General features: G+C 39.6%; 1 protein-coding gene across 2 annotated transcripts; it reads right to left on the bottom strand.

Annotated features, from left to right (window-relative positions):
• Positions 1–8,372: 8,372 nt before the first annotated feature.
• On the bottom strand, positions 8,373–16,509 carry wipi2 (WD repeat domain, phosphoinositide interacting 2). 2 transcript variants are annotated; one of them, XM_023349334.1, is made up of 12 exons: positions 16,257–16,509; positions 15,503–15,585; positions 14,717–14,886; positions 14,542–14,638; positions 12,838–12,935; positions 12,576–12,668; positions 12,403–12,473; positions 12,149–12,256; positions 11,309–11,473; positions 10,912–11,019; positions 10,729–10,826; positions 8,373–9,779 (listed from the first exon to the last, which is right to left on the bottom strand). In XM_023349334.1, the coding sequence occupies exons 1-12, from the start codon at positions 16,328–16,330 to the stop codon at positions 9,667–9,669; spliced, it is 1,278 nt and encodes a 425-aa protein (XP_023205102.1). In that variant the 5' UTR covers positions 16,331–16,509; the 3' UTR covers positions 8,373–9,666. The 2 variants fall into 2 exon arrangements, with proteins under 2 accessions (XP_023205102.1, XP_005806110.1); XM_005806053.2 differs by having other exon boundaries at positions 12,143–12,256; positions 16,257–16,508.
• Positions 16,510–23,943: the final 7,434 nt, after the last annotated feature.

Below are 23,943 nucleotides of genomic sequence, written 5' to 3'. Positions count from 1 at the left end.
TAATGATATGAGTAGTAGTAAGACATCTCTTCAATTTACAAACAAGCATCTTTTTACTAAAAAAAATATCAAAATTCTAATTTCTTTCGGAAACTATTAAGTTCTTAATCATATGACGTGTATGTAGTTTGTTTGAAGGAATGCCTAGTTGGCCTGTATGTACTTGTGATTTATTTTGTGTTGATCTTGATAAGCCTATAATTGTCTACCACAATTCAATTTGACCAAATTGATTGATGAAATTGATTTGGGGACAAAGTATTTATAATTATGATTATTTGTAAGATGTGTGTCCTGTTGCATCTGGACAGCTTGTCATCATTTTTTTTTTAAAGTTGTTACCTTACTAGGAGTACTAGGTTTTCGATTTCTCCCCAGACTTACTGAAACAGTGCCAAAAGAACCAACGACTGATGGCTCAAATTAGCATCCATTCTTCAATTGTAAATGTGGTTGTTGACCGTCAGGCCAGAAGGTAGGAGTGTGAATAGTCCATGTTGGGGGTGGGTATCTATGATACCAACAGGAGATCAGATCTCCTGTAGGTAATGCTCTTCAGTCTAGTTTTGAAGCATACACGAAGTGTTTTTGGAGAGATGTGACCTTTTGCAGCTGATCCATGATGTTGTGCTGCATTATCCAGTCTAAGTCGAAGTCTAAGTCTAAGGAACAATTGTGCAACTGTGAGATGCGTTGAGGCCATTACCAGGGTACTTATAAGGTAATGGCCTTATTTACAGAACAAAAGCAATCCTTCAGGTCATTTGGCCTATCTCTAAACTTTACGGAACAAAAGCAATCCTTCAGGCCATTTGGACTATCTCCAGCCTATGTCAAAATGGACAAACTCCAGCATTTCTAGTGTTAGAGTCAAGTGCACTTAGGTTATGCAGCAGAAAACTGACCCGGAAATGCACCGTGTTTTGTAGTGGCCTAGTCAAATTCTAGAGTTAAATCTGAATGAGATTCTGTGATATTTATTCAGAAGCAATTCTGCAGCAAAGAGGGCCAGATTTCCTGCAACCGGTTGATAGCAGTTGTTCTGCTAGTTATAATGTCTAGGGGAGTAGATTTATATTTATTCATGTAATCATAGTTTGATATAAAAGTGCACTGAGCAATTCCCCAATGCTCATCTGATTTCGCTTGAAGTTTTCATGCATCACTTCGGACTGTAAGAAGAAGAAGAACCAGGAGAGGTGAGCGTCTCTCTTGCTTTCAGAAACGGATTGTTTTCAGCACGGGAGGCCGACACAGTTGCGAAAGCCTGAAGGAAAGAGAGGCATTGAGGATTATGGGATTGAGTTCCTCAGCTGTGTGTCTGTAGCATTAGCTGTGGAAACAATGGAGGCTCTCTTCAGCCTGTTTACAGGACCCAGTAAATCCACATCAGCACCGAGGCCGCTTGTTCACTTCCAGAGGCTCGGCTTACTAACACCCGAACGCACCAAGGCTCATAAGCACACACACATGCAGACTCTGTTCATTGCTCCTTTGTTTTTTTTCTTGCCAACTTTTCTTTTGTTCGTCCGAGTCAAACATTTCTCATCACACTCACCCTTATTAAATTTGCGCAATGCCATCCTTATAATGTCGCAAAGCACAAACTGATTTATTTTATTCTATGTTATATCCATTTAGATTGTGTTTTGGCTCCTTCTTTAATTGTTTCAACACTCCAGTAGTTTATGAAGACACTCACCGTGTACGCCTACTTGTTATGAGACTGGATGTCTATTTGTTTATTTGGCTGTGTGTGTGTGTATATGTGTGTGTGTGGGCGTGTGTGTGTGACTGCGTGCGCACTATGGAAATGCTGCACATGTACAATAGCAATATGGTAATCGAAAAAAAGAGGACACATAAAAACAAGAGAAGAAATGAAATTATATCAGAGAGAAGAGGCCAGCAACTAACAAAAGGTCACTGGCTGACCTTTTGTTCAGGTCAGCAAAATGTTCAGCTGCTGTGAACTGAACACAGCAACTGAACAGTTCATCTGAACTGTAATTTAATTAGAAATTAATTTAATTTAAATTAAACTGTTTAATTTAAATTAAAGTGTAATTTTACAGTTTTTAAAAAACTGTTAAAAAATGTAAATTTTTTTACAACTGTAAATTAAAAAATTACAGTTTTTTTTTTAAAAGGTTTAATTTCAATGTTTCCGAAAGCTAAAAAGGAATCAGCTATCTGTTTTAAATAATATTTTCAACCACATTTTGACTGAAAAGTTTGGAGTAATTGACCCATAACATCGTTTTGAGTGTTTCTTCCATCATCTTCACATTTAACGGCTCGTGTTTCAGCTGCTCTCCTTGTCACTTCCTCCTCGCATGCCGTCATGCAGACACACGGGAAGCTTCAGCAGCCAGTGCGGCCTTTTTGTCACCGTGAAAGTGAAAGTCTCCGCAAACAGTTAAAATGTTTTTAGCATTGTTCAGGAAAAGCCAGATTATTAGATTAAATAACAATAGTAGGATTTTGCAACCATGCATGTGAAAACAGAAAGTGATTTTTGAACTAAGCAGCCCAGGTTGTTGAGATATGAATGCTGAAAGTTATAATAATATGACCAATAAGCAGAGGGGGGGCGGGATTTCAGACACAGAGGGGAGATGAGCATGCATGCTGTGTGTGTGTGTGTGTGTGTGTGTGTGTGTGTGTGTGTGTGCGTGTGTGTGGGTCTGTTCAGTCTCCACCCTGGAGACCAGCTGCTTGAAAGTAAAAGCAGGGCTCCGTGTGGAAATGGGCCAGTCGTTGGCGGTGGCTAATCACTGGCGTGATTTGTTTAGGGAGAGGGGAAATACTTTGAAGTCGTTACAGGAGGCGTCTGCAGAGAGCAAACATCTGTCTGTGTTGTTTGGAGTGCTGACACTGAAAATCAACGCTTCTCTGATCTGCTCTCAGGGAAATCAGCGGCAATTATTCTCCCCTCTGTCTCTCTCCGTTCCCTCCTCTCCTATCCTTTTTCCATCTCCTGCCATTACATTAGATTAAAAAAAAGAGAAAACAGTCGACGTTTGTCACATAAGAGCAAACATCTGTCTCAGACAAATGGTGCAAATTATGCACGAAGCGGCATCTTCCTTATTTGTTTCTGGGACTTGGCCGGAAAGAATCTCATCCTCGGAAGTATGAAAACCCAAGAAGGCCGTTGGATTTGGGAGGAAAAGTCCAGTCAAAGACACGAGAGTCTCCTCTGGTTCCAAACTCTTCCCTTTCCTCTCTCAGAAGTTCTGTGAGGATTAGGTTTTCTCTGCATCCTTGCTGCTTTCAGGGCAAGTTCGTTTAAATCCACTTCAGGTGGGCTGGTGCCAATGTTTGGACCTCTGAGTGGACTTCCATTCTCCTGCTAGTCGGGATCAGGCTGTACCAGTTGTACAGGTTACACAGCCTTCCTTTTATGTGCAGGTTTTTTAAAAAATGAACACAGAAGCTATGCGAAGAGACTACTAGAACCAAAGTGAAACGTTTGACAAACCGTTTCTGTGGAGTCGGGTCACGAGATTAAATTTTTTATCAGCCTCTGTTTGGGAGAAAAGCCAGAACTCGTAGGTGAGGCTGATGAAGCTGCAGTGCTATTGATTTTAATGACAGCGAATAAAGTCATAAGTCAACTTGCTGGCTGTAAATTTGTTCAAACTTTACAGGCTGGAAATATCTCATGTTTTCAGAGTGAACCTTTAAAGCGTTTCATCTTTTACTCTAGAAGCACGCTTTCTGTGCTTGTTGTTGGTAGGAGATCAAAAACAGGCACAAGGTAGCCAGAATTAAGCTACAAAAAACAACGAAAATGAGAATTAGCAGCACGGAGAAGAAGACAGGACCACCAGGAGGAACAACAGGAGGAACTGGGACGATTACTGGAGCCATAAAGAAGGGAGGAGGAGAAGGGAAGAACATTGTTGAGCACAAAATCAAAACAGAAAGGAGGCAAAGGGGAAAAACTCTAATGAACGGAACAAAAGAGCAGAAACACAGGAGTCAACTCGAAACCGAAACTCAACGGCATGATGTAAAAAGCAAAACAAACTCCAGAGGATCCTGGTACTGAAACTCAAAGGATCTAACTGCTTTTGTTCCTGTGTAAATAATTTATTGTCAGTACTGTGAATTTATTCTCACAAAGAAAACGTTCCCTTCAGTGAGTGAAAATTCCAACATTCAATGAGTTATTTCAAAAGAGGGCAAAACAAAACAAAACAAAAAACCAATCTGCTAATAAATAATTACTTTTAAGAAAAGCACACATGACACTTTTACTTGTACATGTTAGCAAACCATTTGAGATAAATGTAGTTGAAGCAGCATTTGCCTATAAGCCATGACACACATGCCACTGCTTGAACAATGACCTAGTTTTATTTTGCCACCATGAACAGTGAGCAGTACGGTGCATTAAAAAAATCTCTAGAGGTCACTATGGCCAGGTGTGGCGTCTTGGAGGTCACTAAGTCTTACATAAATAATGGAAAGTTTTTCTTAATAGTAATTCCTTTTTTTCTTCACAACATGCTTGTATATCCTCACAGAAGTTAAATTGTACTTCCTTGATGTAAAATGTGCCTTGTTGTTTTGCATTGGGTCTGATTTTTACATTCTGATTTATTTATTTGAAACCGGGACAATGTACAAAATATATATTAGCCGCAAGAGGAAAGATGCACTGTACCAGGAAATTATCTCTATGTGCTCATTTCCAACCGCAGTCCCCAACCCAGCTGGTAAAAATGTAAAAAAAATACAATTAAAATGCAAAAAAAACCCAAAACTAAATATATGACATGTCCTCCAGCTGTGTTTCAGTGAGCATTTATTTATAAAGTTTTACACCAGCATATTTAATCAGTGTTACACTTTTTCTGTAACGCTTGTTTTTTTGCTTATTTGGGCGCATACATTTGGTATCCTTTTTTTTTTTTTTTAGCAAACAATGTTACGTTTCTTATATTCTTTTTTTCTCAGACGGGATTTACTAGTGGAGATGATATATTTTGGTGCAACACCAGGAAGTCGAGGAATCCCAGAGTGCGTCCTTTGAAGGATGCAGGTGATGGTAGAGGATGAAATTCATGACTGGAGGAATGTTCGTGCTCTCCCAGTAGCTTGGTTGCTTTTCTTATCTTGGGAGTAATGGCTTCCTCTTCGCTGGGCGGCCTTTCAGCCCAAGTCGGGACCGGGTAACACCGGAAACGGTTCGCTGTGGACAATGACTCGGCCTAACCAGTTTCAGCCAGCATAGGCACAAAGTCTTTAGCTTTTACTCTGGGGTTTATTCGCACATTTCGGACCAAAACAAAATTCTCTCTGGGTCACAGAACGTGCCTCCTTCCCGTCATGTCTATGTTACTTTTTAAAAAAATACTTACTTTTACAACTATTACCTTCCCACCGTGTCAAACCAGAAAGTAGTGCGCTCCAGGTATGGCTCCGGCTAACTCAGATGTAACCTGCCGGAAGTTTCCAAAGTCATGACATCATCCTGGGCTTTCCCTCGTTGTTTGAAGACATAGTAATCATTCCTTATGTAAACTTGTGATTTTGAAAACACTCTTTCGTTATTGCTGTATGTGGTATAGCCTATAGAAATAATTGTAATGATTCTAGCTGAAGAGCTGTTGCCTTGCAGCAAGAAGGTCCTGGGTTTGATTCCCGGCCCGGGGTCTTTCTGCATGGATTTTGCATGTTTTCCCTGTGCATGCGTTTGTTCTCTCCGTACATTTCATCCTGTGAAATCCTCGCTGGCTGAGGTCACACAGGATCAAAATGACCGCTTTGTACAAACGTGTCAGTCAGGAGAGGGATCCCAAAAAAAAAAAAAGTCCACTCAACTCTGAAGTAGCTCTCTCGCCGGTGATCATCTTCCACATTCAAATAAAACCTGTTTCATCTTTCCTGGGCGTTGATCAAAGTTCCTGGTTCGAGCTGTACTTCGTTAATTACACATTGTGTTAACACTTCAGTCAGAACAAGAGCCAAAAAACTTCACATCGTGTTTTATGCAGCAGCACAATGAGGAGAGTCATAGATAATGGCGATGATACGGGGCAGCAGGTACTTCACAGTAACATTTCATGTTCCTCTGAAGCTGATGACAAGACAGGAATGAAACCGGTCCGGGAACCTGATGGCAACACAGGAAGAACTGCAGGAATTTCCACTGTGGACGCTTTGTTTTCTACGTACGTCTGGACCAGAGGGGAGGATTACAAGAAAAGACGTGTTTTCTTTAAAGGAAAACATCGGGGTGGGATCTCCCACGTCTTTAAATATGACACTGAGCGTCTCCAAAAGAGCACCGACAGACAAACAGCGGAGGCAGAATCATGATCTGGACGGACTGAACCTAAATTTTAACATTCAAATTAAGGGGGGGAAAAATGCGAGAGGAAAATTAAAAGTTTTGGAAAGGTCAGAGTTCAAGACTGAATCTGATGGGATGTCATCACAATCTGGTAGATTTTACAAGCAAGAGAGGCACTTTTACATGCTAAGCAACGATTTCTCACAATAGTGGACACACTAAACGTGGAAATGCAGCTACTGACCGTTTCTAAGATACCATGAAAAATGTACATTGTTCAGGAAAACAAGTTGCTTTTAAGTTTCCTAGAATTGTATTCTCAAATTCTCACAAAAAAACCCGAGAGATCTGTGACTTTGAGATCAACTACAGAAGAATGGACGTCACAAGTGTGTGAATTAAAGAGCAGACGATGACATGGAAAACAGTAAAAATGAGCAACAAGACCTGTCAGAAAAGAAATAAACAAAATGATTTGAGTTTTAAGCAACATACGAGTTTGCACTCGTGCAAAAGTGTCTTTTTTTTTTTTGTCTTTCCGGAATACATGCAGGATTCATCACACTGAAGAGAAACACTGCAGGGAAAGTATCAGATATAAATGTATAAATTCATCCATGTAGTCTGGGCTGCATAACTATTGTTGCTGGAAATGGGTGGAAATTGTTGCTTATGTAGCTCTAAGTATCCAAGTATGAATAAATATAAGTAGTAATAGTGATATTAATAATACAAGTTGAAAAGCAACATTAACATGTCAAGCTGCAACGAATAGAAAATTTATTTGAGAAAATATGTATTATTTATGAAGCTGCTGCGATTTCTTACTGTAATTCACACAAACGAGACGCATAGAAACGAATAGAAAAGGATGCCCTGCTATACATATATAGTTTGGTTGAATTGTGATATCTAATATATTGCAGTTTCTACAAGATTATACAATAAAAAAATAAATAAATTAAAGACCACTGTGTCAATTTCAGGCTGATGTTTATTACAAAAATAACTTGAGTCATGTTATTTTAACCTACCCTAAGAACAATTACTTTGTCAACATGCCTGGAGGCTGACGTTTTGTTCCCAGCTTACCCGAGCCGGTTGAAGCTGAACCCTCTGCATTTCATTATAACTCTTGCTACGACTGAGGACGATATAATGAGGCCAAAACGTATTCACACCCCGGTGAGGTTGAGATTTAAAATGACCTTCATTCAACCAAGAAGTTTGTCTGGCAGTGAGAACGGAGTATGAGCAAATTTAACTGTTTTTGTTTACAATTTAACAAAAAGAAAGAAAAAAAAAATGGCGTTGTGGACTATAAATGCTCAGCAACTTTTTGCATGTCACCGTTTTTTTTGGGTTTTTTTTGGTGATGAGCTTCAAGTCTTTGAGTTTGGAAAGGCTCTTTGCCTAATATTTACTACGAATAATTTTAGACTTAACTGTAGAAGGGCTGCAACTAGTTTTTTTTTAAACTAGTATAAATATTTTTATACTATATTTCTAGTGTAAAAAAGTTTCTTTAATACTAGTATCACATATAATGCAAAACTTTGAGTTCCCTTTCAACAAGAAAATAAACATTTTATTCCTTCAGTGAACAATTGATCATTTGTATCTGCAGCAAAAAAAAAAAAAAATAACTTTTAGCAACAATATGTGAAAAGCTCAACTTGCTTTTTTGTCAGACTGCACATACAAAGTTGTTTTGTTTTTTACTTTAAAACGCAATGCATAGTTTTGACTTAATTTCTCCATGTTGCTCTTTCAACAAATTACATTTTGTCTTAAAAAAAGAAAAAGAAAGCCATAACAAACAACTGCTAAATGATTTGATATTTTCAACAATCGATAAATCACAATAAATCCGATTGTTTCAGCCCTAAACTTTAGCATGTAGCTGTCTGAACGTTTCAGAAGTTTTTTTCATTTTTGCAGCAGTAAAATGGGAGTTGAAACTCTGAAACCTTTAAATTAGCACAACTGATCACTGCTGTGGGTCAACTTGGATTTTTCCTGCCCTCCAAGTTTATATGAAACGCAAGAGAAAAGCGACGTCTCGTATACATCAATACAGAATTTTATTTTCATTTTACCTTCAGATGAACGTCTTACATTTTGTACAAAATCATTAGAAAATGTCTGCTGCTCCATAATCCCGGGGCTAATCCTTAGAGGGTGTTGGGACCGCTAAAGGATTAAACTGGGAATCATGCAGCATCCTGGACCGGATGACGAGGCTCAGCCCGACCTTCAGAACAAAGTTTCAGTCCACCGTTTCCCATTTTATGGTCAAACATCCACTTTCACCGCTCTTTCCCCAGCGAGGGACGTCTGGGATTAGGGCCGGTATAATCTGACCACATCTAGTAAGGTATAGAGATACAGATTAGGATGAAGGAGAAGGAGAGTCTGCGGCCGACGCCGTGCCGTCTTTCTCTACTCGTATGTCTGCGATGGATGGGCACAGTAGCACGTCAACAACAACATGCATGTTTGCATACGCACGACACATCATTGGGTTGATTAGCTAAGAAGACTTTTTTTTGTTTGTTTATAAAACCATCAATATTATCAGTCATTTAAAAAATAAAATAAAAAAGAGAGGAATCAACCGATTTGTGCAGAAGAGAAGGAGCTTGGATGATGGAAAGAGGGTAGATGCTTTGCTATTGTACATGCCCAACACACACACACAAAGTCTCAGCTAAGCGCACAAATGTCTCAAGGCGGAAGTTTTCAAATCTTCCTTTTTTTTGAAAAAAATAAAATAACATTGGTAAACCCGACGGATGCTGCGCCAGACAATCGGGAACCGTCGGCCTGCTGACGACGGATTTTTAAAAATGTCCTCCCCTTCCAAACAGAAATAAAAAAACAAAAAAAAACAAACAGAGAGGCACTTACACAATCACTTTCATTGTACACAGTGCTTGCATTTATATACGTGTCCACCAAATGAGACACGGCTACATTGTGTTGTTTTTTTTTTTTTACTCTTTCTGTTCGACCACGCTCACAGGGTGGGGGGGGGGCTCAGTTTCACAATGAAGCATGGTTTGTTTTTGCTCTTTTTTTGTAGCAGTTGGCACATGTACATGCAAAACGCTCCAGATTCTGGCCCGCACAGGCAAACTAAAGGGGACGGAAGAGGAGTGGAGAGAGGAGAGGGGGGCAGAAAAGTGATTGGTATGTGAACCGAACAACGCACAGACAGACAGACTGAAAGGCAGGTTCCTGAACGCCTCCCCCAGCCTTTGATCCCGTCCCTGACCCTCGTCGTGTCTGGTGTTTTCACAGCAGCACCAGAAGAGGCCCCTGGACGTCGGGAGGAGGGTTTTAGGGTTCTGTCGGGGTCAGTCGGTTTCCAGGATGAGCGGCGGCTGCTCGTTCTCCTCCTCCAGGCGCAAGTCGTTCAGGTCCTCCTCGAGCCCCGCCCCTCCCACCGCGCCCTGCTCTTCGCAGTAACCTAGGAGACGAGGGAGTCGGACGCAATCGGGACAAGTGAGACGAACAGCTCTGCACATTTGAAGTTACCCTGCATAACTTCAATAGGAATTGAAGTTACGCAGGGTAGGACTTTTTTTTTTCTCTATTTTTTAAAATTCTGTGGATTTGGAAGCATGTCATTTAAGGCGTTTCAATTAGAAATGCATTAAGAGATGCAAATTAATAATTCAATTCGTTTTGTACATAAGAAAATATCTAAAATGCAACAACATGGCATTCATTTAGTGAACGCTTGATCATTTTTAGCAAAAGAGGCATTTCCAGCTAAAAAAATACTTCTAGTATCAATAATACAGCAGAGGGCTGATCTGTTGATTGTTTTTTGGATTTGCAGATTTATAATTAGATAGCCAGGCGTGCTTAATAGGGTAGAACAAATTTACAGACAGTTTTTTTAAATTTTTTTTTATCTCAAATGCAAAATGTAATTTCTTTTTAATAAAGTTTTGAGTTAATTGCTGCTCTGATTGTGTTATTATTTCAGCAAATGGCCTTTTTCGATTCTCTATACTCCAGTTAGCGATGAATCGTTTACTAAATTAGTTGACGATTATTTCAATAAATCGATTAATCGTGATGAATCATTTGAACTGTAGAAAAAGCAGTGGAAAATAAATGAACACATGCTCTCAAAAAGGTTGGATTTCTCTAAATCTTACAGTGTGAAAAATTCCATTACATGCATTACCAAAACCTTTTGTGTGCGTACATGTGCTTCAAGCATGAAAGTACAAGATAAATTATTCCTCCTACATTTTTATCACACAGTTCCAGCTATGACCCGTCTTTGTTTTTACACAGGGCTCCACCATCTGATCTGATCTTGTCCCCAGTATATTTTCAAGGCATTTACTGGTATAAAATGTAAATTAGAACAGTTCCGAGTGAATTGCAGATTTCTAAATTACCTTTACTGACAGCAGCACTGTAGGTTTGGGCCACAAGGGGGCGATCGTGTGAGCCCTGTTCCAGGATCTCATTGGGAGGTTCGGCACTGCTGTCAAGTCTGCGTGCAGAAACAGAAAAACGTTAAAATAAATAAGTAAATAAACTCCCACAGTCTGCTGGATGTAACAGCCTTTCTGCTTCACCTGTGCTGCTTCATGAGCGTGCATTCCCCCCCCTCCTGAGGGTCCAAGTTGTACAGGTACAAATATCCGTCGGCCGCTGCCACCAGCAGCCTGGGAATCTTCTGAATCCTGGTTTGGAAAACGGAGGCTCGTCAGAAACCCGCTGAGCATTCTGCTGCAGCTCTCTCACACACACCCACACGCACCCACACACACACAGAGCAGCTAGGTCATCTCCCTGCTCATTTGCATTTCAGCTCTTACACTATCAGGCGGATCAGAAAAGGAAGTCAGTCAACTTTTACAAACATTTTTCTTCAAATAATTATAGCAACTGAATCCTGGTAAACACCAAGGGAAATGTGCACTGATCAGGTTGGTTTTCAAAGCAAATGAAAGAGGTTTCGTTTGTGCTCACACAGCTAAGGCGCAGATGTTTTTGTGTCCGCAGAAGGGCAGGCGTACGGTGGCGAAAGCTCGTCCCTGGGTGAACATTTCTGTGACCTGTGAAGGCAGGTAGGTGGTGGACGCCATCAGCACCTTCCCCAAGTAACCCCCCCATGTCGTCGGCTCCTCAGCCGGCCTAGAAGGGAGGGGGGCGGGGGAAAGAAACAGAGAACACAAGGTATGTTTATAGTTTGTTGTAAAAGTGTTTATTTGAATTTTTTTTCTATAATTTATAAGGATTTTATGTGATCTATGGTTTATTTATTTTATTTTACTTGACAGCATCACGTTTCTTCCAGGGCTGGGTAAAGAATGTGGAGTTTTCTGATAAGAAAAACGTGTCAGAAGCTGCAAAAAAAAATCTTGAAACTGAGGCAAAAATTCATCGTTTAGCAGCACGACGGCCCAAAACATACAAACAAGAGCTTCAGTGATCAAAGCATGTCTAAGCCTAGTCAAAGTCCACGAGGCAAGACTTGAAAATGTATGTTTGGAGATGATTTCTGTTCATTCTGACTGAGCTGCACTTGTTTTTGGAAAGGATGAGCATAAACATGAGTTTCCACATGTGCAAATTTAGTAAAGACCACCAAAGAGTTCACTAAGGGGAATGGGAAGTAATGCACACGACAAGTTTAAGACTCTACATGTAGAAAAATAAAAAAATAATAAAGACTACTTACTAATCATCTTTCTGATGTGTGTGGTTGTAAATTAACTGAAAGGTGAAACATTCAGGAGGCACTGTGTTTTTTTCCCCCAAGGGTTAAAATAATGGACAGAGAGAAAAACAAAGGGCACTTACACATACTTCTCCTTCTGCGTCTCCAATTTGAAAATGTGGACCGTCTCTGTGTTGCTTGAGGCAGAAAGATACAGGCCTTCCATGCTGAACGCCAGCGAGCAGATGCTCACACACCTGAGAACAAAAAAATAAAAAACTAAATAAAACACACACACATTCAGCAAATGGAAACATGCGCAGGCGCAGAAACACAGCCGAGGCTCGACTCCTCTTTCACTTCCCAACCAGCAAACCGCTCAGGTATCTCAGTCGTGCTCTACCTCTTGACGCCTCGCCGGAACTCAAAGAGCTTCTGTCCCTCTGGGATGGAGAAGACGCGGATGACCGTGCCCTGACAGGGAAGTGAAACGCACAGGAGGCAGGCTGAGATAAAAAAAAGGAAGCGAACACAAGGCCTCCTCTGTCTGTCCTCCAGACGCGTCAGACAAATTACCTTCTCTGAAGCCGTGGCCAGCTTGGTGCCGCTGGCATCGAACGCCAACGCCGCTAAGGGGCTGTCGTGAGCCGGAATCATGTTGGCTGCCCTCTGAGGAAAACAAAACACGCCCGTGTTTACTTTAAGCTGAGCGAGCTCACGCAGAGAGACCCAAACCGAACGGATGCCATCAAGACTCGCGAACGTTACAGATAAGAAGTGTGTGTAAATATTTCAGCCACATAAACCAAACTGCTCGAGCCGGGTCGGTTCCCCCTACCAGGTTGACCGTGTCGAACACCTGGACCTCCCCTATCGTGGCGCTGCCCGGATACGCCAAGTAACAGTTATCGTTGCTGATGGAGAGAGCACACAGTCCTGCAGAGAAGCAAAAAAAAAAAAGATGAACTACAGAAAAACTGAAGCAGGTGTTAAGTAGTTTAAATCTAAACCTGCAAAAACAGAAAATCTTGCTAAGTATTTTTGGTTTAATTTCTAGTGCTACGTCTTGATATTATAAATGGGAAATGTGTTGTTGCACTGGCAGATTAATTTACAAATAACTAGTAGTTTTTCCATCAATATTAAGGAATTATTGACTTGTAACAAGCTCCAACTGGTTATCCAAAAAGTTACTTATAAGTTAGTTTTATTTCATTTCAAATTTACTAACATATTTGAACAAAAACCTGGACCAAAATTATTTTATAGTAAAATTATGTGTTTTTGCAATGTGAATGCCGACTGAGTTCAAATACAATCATTCTACAAATACATTACATGACAAGTGAGACATTTTACAAGTGTTTATTTCTGGGGAGGGGGGTTACTGCTAAATAAAATCCAACATTCAGTTTCACTAAAAACTTGAATATTTCTTAAGAGCAATAATAATAATAATAATAATAATAATAAAAATCAATTCAGAGATGTTATTTCAATGTTATGGCCTGACATGGACAGTTTGCAGAGTTCTGTATGCAAGTACGTCAATAAAAAGTTTAGTGGAAGGAAAAAGTTTGATTAAAAAAAAGATTTTGGGGGGAGATTTTGACAGTGGATCAGTGGGTAGAGAAATCCCTTTAGCAATCTGAAGATAATGGGTTGAATTCCAGCTTCATGTATCTGTGTCCCTAACTCTACAGGTGGCCATTTTGGGGTTCAGTGTCAGTGTATGAATGTGTGCGCCTTTGTGATTACAACTGGATGAATGTGACTTTTGTGTAAAGCACTTTGAATTTATGTAAAAGCATTGCATAAATTCAGTAAATTTCCCATTGACAAGGTGTCAACTGCAGCTGGATAGGCTACAGCTAATACCACTATTAAGTGGTCAAAGTTTTCTCTTTTGATAATATTCTAATTTACTGTGACACACACACACACACACACACACACATATACATATACAGTACAGACCAAAAGTTTGGACACACCTTCTAATTCAATGGGTTTTCTTTATTTTCATGACTATTTATAAGGCAAGAAATCCCACTTATTAACCTGACAGGGCACCTATGAAGTGAAAACCATTTCAGGTGACTACCTCTTGAAGCTCATCAAGAAAATGCAGAGTGTGTGCAAAGCAGTAATCACAGCAAAAGGTTGCTACTTTGAAGAAACTAGAATATAAGGAGTATTTTCTGTTGTTTTACACTTTTTTGTTTAGTGCATATTTCCACATGTGTTATTCATAGTTTTGATGCCTTCAGTGTGATTCTCATTGATTAAAAGGTGTGTCCAAACTTTTGGTCTGTACTGTATGTATATATATATATATGTATATATATATATATATATATATATATATATATATATATATATATATATATATATATATATATATATATATATATACCTAAATTACACATCAGTTCCTGGTTCTAACAGATTCTCGTAAACTTTTAATGGAGGAGAACTGATCCATTTTCATTCCACCGCAAATTGAATCAATACGTTTTTAATCCAGCTTGTGTGAACCGACCTGACGGGTTGGGTGGAGTCTCTCTGATGGTGTGCAGCACTTTCATGTCTCTGATGTTGTGAATGTAAAGCGACTCTTCCAGACACACAATCAGCCTCTGCAGGGAGACAACGGCAACATCAACAAGACTGACAAAATTCAAAACTAACCGTGTTGTCATTTTTATTTCCCCTACCTGTCTGTTCAGTTTCACAGCCAGTATGGTGTTTGAATAAGAGTAGTTGCAGATCTCAGTTCCCTTCTTGAAGTGACAGACTTTGAGCTTCCTGGGCGCCTTCAGGCTCACGATGGCCACCAGGCTGCTGGAGAACAGGCGCTCCACGATGCACACATCCTCTGTGTCAGCTGCGGAAACGGACGCACAGAAAACATCACCGCACGGCGTCTGCTCCGTCGCGTCGCAACGGAAACGAGAACAACCCTTAGTGTGGAAAAACCAGGGGTTTTTCCGAACTCTTCAGAGTTAGCGTTTTGTTGCACTGGACTTTATTTAGTGGCGTCAGAGTAAATGGGGCTTGCACACAACATATTTACACATTTTTATTTGTAGTAGGAATAAAGTAAAACCGTGTGTGATATTTCTACACTATGTTGGTTTATCACCCAAACTCTCAGAAAAATTCAGTGAAAGTTTTGGTTGTGACGTTAAAAAGCTGTAAATACTTTTGCAAAACATAAAAGGATTTTTAAAAAATTACATAATACAATTTAAATCTAAGAAGAAGGGAAATACCTGATGTTAAAGCATAGATTTACAAGATATTTAATATTTTAGTTTAAAAAAACAAACAAATAAAAATCTACTAATGGGTTGGTGATTCAATTCTGTCTAGACAAACTGCATTGAAAACATCTACTCAAACATATGACTGAGCAGCAGTGTGATGAGTGATAACCTGCTGGGAAACACAGTCTGGAGGAGGGGGAAGAAAAGAAAGAACAGAGTTCGCACAATACTTACTACATTCATATATCTGCTCCAATTTGTCCACAGAGGACAAGGAGAAAAACTTGTATCCTGATTTGGTGCCAACAGCCAAAGACCTGCAGGAACAGCGGGAGGAGGACAGACAGCTGCAAGTGACCCAGCGTTGCATCAGCGGCACACGGAGGCTGCGTGGAGCTCCGCTGTCTCTGTGTCACTGGATACGCCAGAGTTAGCTGTCACACTGCGACATTTGTCACCCGACTGAGGCGGTTTTGCAATAATACCCAGGCTTGTCCGCTGCTAATTCAGCTGAACAAACCCCGCTGACGGTTCTCCCATTTCCTAATATGAACGAATGCAAATGCGGCGAGCAAGACTAGATCCAACAGCTCCTGAAAATGTTGGTCATTCATCATTAGAGCGACTGAAACGCGCCACAGAATTATAACTTTACACACTTTAGCTGTCGGGTAAAGAATAACATTTGCAGCCTTCATTTAGACACCCTAATAATCCCTGTGGAGGCTAACTTGGATGTATTGTGGCTAAAGTTAGCCCCGACATTACAGCATCACGTTAGCTAACAAGCTAAGCTAGTCTTCAGTGCCTTAAAATCCTATATAGATGTTTTCCTTAACAACCTGACTGCTACTTTCAATGTTACAGTGAGAAACCCCGTCCTGAATGTCACGCAGCCTTGGCAGCTACACACTGAGCTAACGTCAACTAGCCTGAAAGCTCCCACAGGCCGCTGCATCCCCGGACTCGCTCCCCGGCCCAGCCTTACGTGTTGTCCTGGTTAAAGTTGGCGAAGAGAAGCTGGCTTCCGCCAGCATCCCCGCTCAGACTGGCCAGGTTCATGGGCTCGACACCGTCGACATATAAAGTTTCTGGTAAAATAGCAGCAACGAGACTGGAATTGTTTCAATGAAATAAGTGTAAGTGTTGCGTTTTCACGGGGCCATCTCCGTTTCCAGCCCCACGGTTCTGATTGTTGTTGTTTTTCACTGGGGATGTTGCTGACCCTCTGCGCGCATGCTCAGTGGAAGACTGCGTTCAGTTCCCTTAAAGGGCCAACGTCACAAAGTGTCAGTAAATAGCTTTTAAAAAATAAATTTTAACCGTTCGCGAAATTCAAAACGTACGTCTGAGTTACAGCAGCGAAAAGAGAAAGAGGATGAATTACAAGTATGACTCTATCGAAAATATAACAATGTAACGTAATTTGTGAGTTGATCTACCAGCGCCCTCTACCGTCACATATAGGAGTTTTAGGATAGGTAGTAATGCATACAGCGTCCAACATTAATCACACAAATCCTCCTAATCTGTGGTGGACAATGAACTAGAAAATTTGTTGGGCTCTTGATGTGTCATTTAAATTCAGCCGATAACTATAATATATTTAGACCTAACTTTATTAACCCACAAACAGACTGGTTTGGCGTCTTTGCTGATAAATCCTTGATACACGATCCTTCAATTAAGTTCAATTAGATTCAGTCAGAAGGGCAGATTTTACATACCTTCCAAATCGATTGCATTTAGAGGGCCAGAGTAGGATAAACATTAATTTATTTGTAATTAATTAATTAGTCAGTTTATTTATTTATTAACATTTTTGCATGAATTATATTTTAGGACTGACCAGATAAAAAAAAAAATAACACGTGTGCTTTGTCCACATTGCAAAATAAATATTTTTTATATAACATATTAGCAAAAAATGCGGTGTAATGATCTCCCCTTTTTTTAAAGTACAAAGCATTTTAAGGTAAAATCATCCTGATTGTCAGTTGCTTGTGAAAGGGATTGTTAAAAAAAAAAGAAAGAAAAGAAAACCAGCATAAAATGAAAGTGGAAAAACCCAAACAAATAAATAAAAACATAACATTTTGGATTCACTGAACTGTTTTAAAATATTAAACGAGAAAGTAGATTAAAGCAAAAAAAAAAAAAAAAAAAAAAGACAGTGAACTGTATAATAACACAAATATCTTTGGTAGTATTTGTGCGCATGTGTAAAACACTTTTGGAAAAATTTAACGCGTGATAATGAAATAATTAAATGTACAAGAAGTTTCGGTTTATGTTCAGAACTTGGTAAGCAAATCTCATGTTCAGCAGCAGAGGGCAGCATTTCTAAAACTTGTGAGAGAAACTGTAATTTTTCCACATCAGAAACCAACACATCCTATTAATGACCAGCTCGGAGAACCATCCGTAGCGGCAACAGCTTTAAACAGCCTTATCCTTATGATTCTTTACCGCATCGCTACAACATTTGTTTCTGTTTCCTTAAGAGCCCGCTACAGCATGTCAGTCAAACTGAGGTCCATACTGTGACTGGGTCATTGCAATGTCTCTGTTTTTTTTTTTTTTTCAACCATTCTGGATTTTCTGGTGTGTTTGGAATCGTTGTTCTGCTGCAGACCCGGTTTGGGACGACTTTTACCTGTTGGGCGCCTGGTACCCGCAATGCCCACATGACCCACGCCAGCATATTTAGGAGTTCATGATCGTATCATCAGTGCGTGATAGGACAGACTCTGTGGCTACAAGTCGAGCACAAACTATCCCTCTTCTATTACTATACTTGACAGTTAAAATAAAAGGCATGTGCTGATCTCCTGGTTTCAGTTATGCCTATTCAAGGTTTTCCAGATTCGTTGTGGTTCATTCTGATAGAACAACCTAACTGCCTAAGTTTTGCTGCCGTATTCCTTTTAGAGAAAATAGGATGTCTCTCTCTGACCAACCAAAACTGGTGCATAAATTGTTCTGTTGTGAACGTCACGATTTATTACTGTCTAAAGGTTGGCTAAAATACTCCTGGGAAAATACCAAAAGCATTAAATGTTTCCACTCGACAGAACGATATTGATTCTATAGTATAGAAGTATGGTCACACTGAGATGTTCACACTGATGACTAAACAGTTTAGTGAAACACACACGACTAGCAGCACCTGCTACTTTCCCTTTTAAATACTGTGAACGTTTTGAGGATGTATTTCCTAATCCTGTTTTGACTATGATAGATACTCTGTTTGTCCTATCCCATTTCCTTCCCATTTCATTCATAAGCATTGTGAGCAAACTGTTTGGGGATTAAATCACTCCGGCCAGCAATATGTAAGCTTATAAAACTGCTCATCAGTTCTGATAGTTAAGCTTTAATGCTTTTATGGTGGCAAAAAACATGTAATTTCATCCTGATGCATGAAAATGTAATATATTTTTGTGCATATGAACACCTCAGATGTGAGGCCTCACCCACATTTTACTAATTTCCACTGTATTTCCTCAAGCACCATGGGAATTTAAAGTATTTGGAGGCTTCCTTTGTCTGCTATACTTGCTCGTACGGCCAGATCTAGGCGCTTGTTTTGAATGTTCTCCATAGTTAGACTATTTCCAATAGAGTGAAAAAGCCGATTTCAGATTCCTTTGAGACCCTTTTACCACACTCACTTCCTGGAGGCACCAGATTGCTGTTTTGACCCCAGAAGGGTTTTCACTCTCCCTTCAACAGATAGGAGCAGCCAGACTATATGTCCAAGGTTCAGACGGGTCAAACCTCCTTCAAAATGCAGAATGTTATAATTATGATGCAAAAAACTAAATGTAGGTGTGCTCCACTTCGCTGGGAAGTGTTACCTCGGTGCTGGGTTTGACGCTAGCCGAGGCTAACAGCGCTCTAGTGAAGAAGTCAGATTTCAACATGGCGACGCCCATAAACATGGTTTGCAATAGCTCTTACAAACATAATTCTAAGCTTTATTTTTCATAAGCAAGCGCCACTTTTAATTGGTTCAGCTTAGAACAAATTGCAGGCGTTACATATAATATAAATCTGAGATGCACTTTTACATTTGTAAATAAACACGTTTCCAGTTTCCACCACAACTTATGACTGTTAATGCGAGGAGCGGCCATATTGAAACGGAAGTCCGCCTTTTAAAAAAAAATTGATTTAAGATTTACCAACACTATACAGAGGCACAAATCTGACAAGGCGATACAAAAACATGCAGAAACAGAAGGTTAAAGGGGGTAATTATGGATAATAATACAAAAACAAGTCTTTTTTGGCAAGGACATGAATTTAAGAAAGAGAGAAGCCACAAGTTTACTTGGTGGGGGCAGAATAAATGAATAAAAAATCAAGAGTTGAGATATATTTACACAATTTCCTTGATTTATAGTTTTGCATTAAGTTAAAGTCCTGCCTACAGTGGGAGTAGTGGAGTTGCTCCCAGTTTCGCAGTGGGAAATCTGACTTCAGAAGGCGTTCCAGTTGATGTTTTTTCCCATCAGTTCAACTGGAACACCCCATTATTCCTCTCCAGAAATTGTGTTTTTTGTGTCTTATTTTACAATTGTGTTTTAGTTACTTTCATCAGCTACTTATGTTTTTTCATTCCTAACTGTTTTTAGCGCTATCAAAATTTAGATTTAATAGGCCTAATATGATAGAAAATTTCTGTCGCACTTGTTGCTTTGCATCAAGAAGGTCCTGGATTGGAGTCTGCTGTTCTCCTTGTGCATGTGTGGGTTCTCTACAGGTACTCCAGCTTCCCCGCCACGGTTAAAAAAATCACGATTGTTAGGTTCATATTGGGCATTACGTTTTTCCACAAACTGATCACAGGTAAAATGGAATGATTTAATAGGTTTCCAGAAGCCTGTTGAATGCCAGAATGTTACATAAAACCTGCGTCACGGGAAATCTGGTCTTCATCCGCAGACTTCCTAATCGTTCTGAATGCCAGCTCCTGACAAATGAAACAAACTAACTATATTTGACAGCACCTGAATTTATTCACATTAACATCACCACTTTCTTCTTTTTTTCCCCAACTTGTCTCAACTCATCAGCAGCGTTAGTCATCCAACGGGATTTTTCTCTTTTCTTTTGCACCAAGCCCCGACTTGTCCTGAGAATTGGCTGCTCCACAAGATAATTAGCAGTTTGTCTTTCAGTCGTCGGTAATTGGCGAGGGACACGCGAAAGAAGCAACCAGTCATGCCAGTGAAATCTTTGGGGGTGTGTGCGTGTGTGTGATATGGGTCGCCAGGAGAACAACTCGGAGGAAAGTGAAGCAGGAGGAATTGGCAGCCTGCGCCGGCTGGCTCTGCTGCTTGTTCAGTGCGAGAATCTCGCCAAACAAAGGAAGGATACAGAACCCAGACACAGTCAGACGGCTGGCAGAGGCACGGAGAGGAAAGAGAGCGAGGAGAAGGGCAGCACAGCTGAGGGAGAAGACAAAGCAACATTGTTTGTTTCTGTAAGGAAGCACCTGCAGTCCGTGTTGTTTTGTTGGATTAAATTTGGCAGAAATGTTCGATTCCTTGAGATTTCGCCGAACACCTCGGTAAAATCAACAGCTTATACTTGTGCAATATATATATATATATATATATATATATATATATATATATATATATATATATATATATATATATATATATATATATTGGCACCCACTGAACTTTTGTCTCATTCTGTAAAATTACAGCCACAAAACTTAAAGGCAGTTTATTGGGATTTTATGTCACAAGCTAACACAAAACGATGCATAATTGGTGAGATTACAGAAAAAAAAATTTTTGTGCATTTTTACCCAGCCCCTTGTATTGTGATGCTCTGAAATAAAAATGTTTTCTGCAAAGTTTTTTTCTATTATTATAAAAGTGAATTTTGTAATATTAGAGAAGAAAAAAAGCATCGCGGAGGCCGAGGAACACAGCAGAAAGCCAGAGGTAGAGAAGTAACGATCAGTTGAAACAAATATGGCCACTTTTAAAGTTTCCCACAAGCCATTTGAGAGACACGGCAAACAGTACTCAGGTCAAACGAGACCAGGATTATGTATGTAAAACAATATGTGTGGCAGGAAAACGTATAAAACTGCACATCGACTTAATCATCCCTGCAGTGAAACATGGTGGTGGCAGTGTCATGTCACAGGGAACAGAGAAGCCGGTCAGAACTGATCAGAAGATGGATGAAGGAAAAAGAAAAAGAAAAAGGAATCATTGTTTAAGAATCACTCTCCTGCGGATTCTCAATGACTTTGAGCTATTTTGCGATGAAAAGAATCATCAAAGATGTCAGACTTGAGGTACAAAACTGGTGGAGACGTATCCCAAAAGACTCGGAGCTACAGCAAAAGATGATTCTGCAGTATTTAACATGGGGCGTGAATGCAGTTGCTCAACAGTTTTAGACAAACGGCATCATATTTTCTACAATGTCACAATTGTGTTCCACTCTGTGTTGGTCGGTCACACAAAATCCCAGTAAAACACACCAGGGTTAGTGGCTGCAATGAGGAAAAAAAACAAGCATCTGAGTACTTTGAGAAATGCCATGGTGAGATTCGACTTTGGTCTTTTAAACAACCACAGCAGCCTTTTGTGAATTCCTCAAAGGTCGCTTTCTACTCTGCTTACATTATGATTCAGAGAAAGCGACGTCAGTTGGTCCAGTTTTACCGTTTCCAGGGATTGAGCGTCCCCCGGTCTGCCAGCAGGTCCAAACCAGGCTGTCCAAACAAACATAACGGCCAGAGGGCAGAGAAACTGGGGCCTGAGAAACAGCCTTTCGCAGCTGTAAATCAGAAATCCATGTTCATCTTGTAGCGGACAATATCATCTAGAGTGTAAATTAACTGATAACTGCAGGTTGACTCGATAAATGATTGAGCACAAACTGCACACGTTCCCATCCACCTGCTGGCTCTGACATGTATTTATTCCTGTATGTAAACCATCCACTCACACACACACACACACACCCACACACACACACCCCCAGGCCTGCTCGCTGTGTGCTGGTGGGAGTGTTATTTACCAGAATATTTGGTTGCTTGACCACACAGTCACTGATACTGAATCTTATCTTCAAACACAGCGGGGTGAACGCGTCACGTGTCCTGCTGACTCGTTAGGATGTTCGTGTATTTGCATATTGTTTCTGTTCCCTCGCACAGCTGCTGAACTCGGCCTCAACTGGCTTCTGCTGGCTGCGGTCACCGTGGGATAATGTTTAATTTTCCATTCACTTTTACAGCGAGTGCAAACGTGACTTTGAGGAAATGCATGAGCAGACTTTGAAAAAAAAAAAAAAAAAAAAAAAAAATATATATATATATATATATATATATATATATATATATATATATATATATATATATATATATATATATATATATATATATATATATATATATATATATATATATATATATATCTACTGACTACCATTTACAATACAATGAAGGTGGGATGTGTTTTAAATCAAATATTGGGTGCAAAAAGTTTGAATTTAAAGTGTATTTTCTATCTTCTCTATCCACGCAGGCAAATTTATAAATCCAGTTGCTGTATAAAAAAGGCAGATAGCCATCTGTCAATAAAATCAGACTGAAATGTTTTACTTTATAAAAGTAATGGGTAAACAACAAATTTTGGTATTTGTTATTTACGAATACCAACATTATTTGTAGTTGCCAAATCCCAGAATAGGAAAAGTTAGTTTTTTTAAAAAGAGGCAGTTTTACATGCTTTCACAGCCACATGGCGTTTATTTCATTTGAATTATAGCATAATCAAGTAACTATGATGTAACTAGGAAGTATGTTACCTTCAGTTGTTGTTATAAAAATGCTATATATATCAAATAAGACTTAAGAAAAATTTGACTTTGTAATTTAACTCCTTGAAATTGGACCTCTGTCACTTTAAGAAGCTCTTGCTCTTTCTGAAACTCCGCCTTCAGGAAGTCATCACAACATGACTCCTCTATTAACCTTCTAGCAACGTTTTTTTACCAGTGTTTCACTGAGAAGCAGCTCGTAATAATAAGTTCAGCTGATGTGCAGTTCCACCAAGTGGTTGCTAATTGCTGCTGGCTAGTCTGAAGGAGCTGAGTGGGGGAGTCAGGTGTTTACAGACATTTTCTTTGTATTCAAAAGGATTGCTGTTTGAGTTTCACGATTTATTTATTTTTTTGATACTTTGCTTATTCTTCCACAGGAGTTGCATAAAGCTTTGCACGAATTTTGGCCAATTCCTCCCAAATGAAGAAATTAAGTCAGGTCTGTAGGCCGCCTCACTCACACACACCTTTTCAAACCTGCTCACACATTTTCCTTTTAAGGAGTTTTTTCATGGCTCTAGTGGCCAGATCACAAAACGATAAATAAATGAAATGCGTGAGACAACAATAATGATATTTAAGGTTACCACCAAAAGTCTTCATAAGTAAATAATGTTATAAACCAACACTTCATTTTTAAAAGGCAAAGAAAGACAACAGTTTTAGCAAGATTTTACCGTAATAAACCAAAAGCAGTTCTGGCGTACTTCGTTTAGATGAAGGTAGTGCAGATATTAGAACTTTAGTTTCCGTTTACTGTCTACAAGTGTTTTGTGGTGAAGAGATAGTTTTGATCAGAGAGATTCTTA

This window comes from Xiphophorus maculatus, chromosome 16 (assembly GCF_002775205.1).
Source record: "Xiphophorus maculatus strain JP 163 A chromosome 16, X_maculatus-5.0-male, whole genome shotgun sequence".
In the NCBI taxonomy this organism is placed as follows: Eukaryota; Metazoa; Chordata; class Actinopteri; order Cyprinodontiformes; family Poeciliidae; genus Xiphophorus; species Xiphophorus maculatus.
The sequence above is the reverse complement of the archived record's forward strand: the minus strand, read 5'-3'. Positions and strand labels throughout refer to the sequence as shown.

Coding starts and splice junctions, on each gene's coding strand:
- wipi2 (XM_005806053.2), bottom strand. CDS start 16,330: ATGAACCTGGCCAGTCTGAGCGGGGATGCTGGCGGAAGCCAGCTTCTC. Junction 15,586..16,256: donor AACTTTAACCAGGACAACAC/GTAAGGCTGGGC, acceptor CTGTTCCTGCAG/GTCTTTGGCTGTTGGCACCA. Junction 12,936..14,541: donor GACTCCACCCAACCCGTCAG/GTCGGTTCACAC, acceptor GCTTCTCTGCAG/GACTGTGTGCTCTCTCCATC.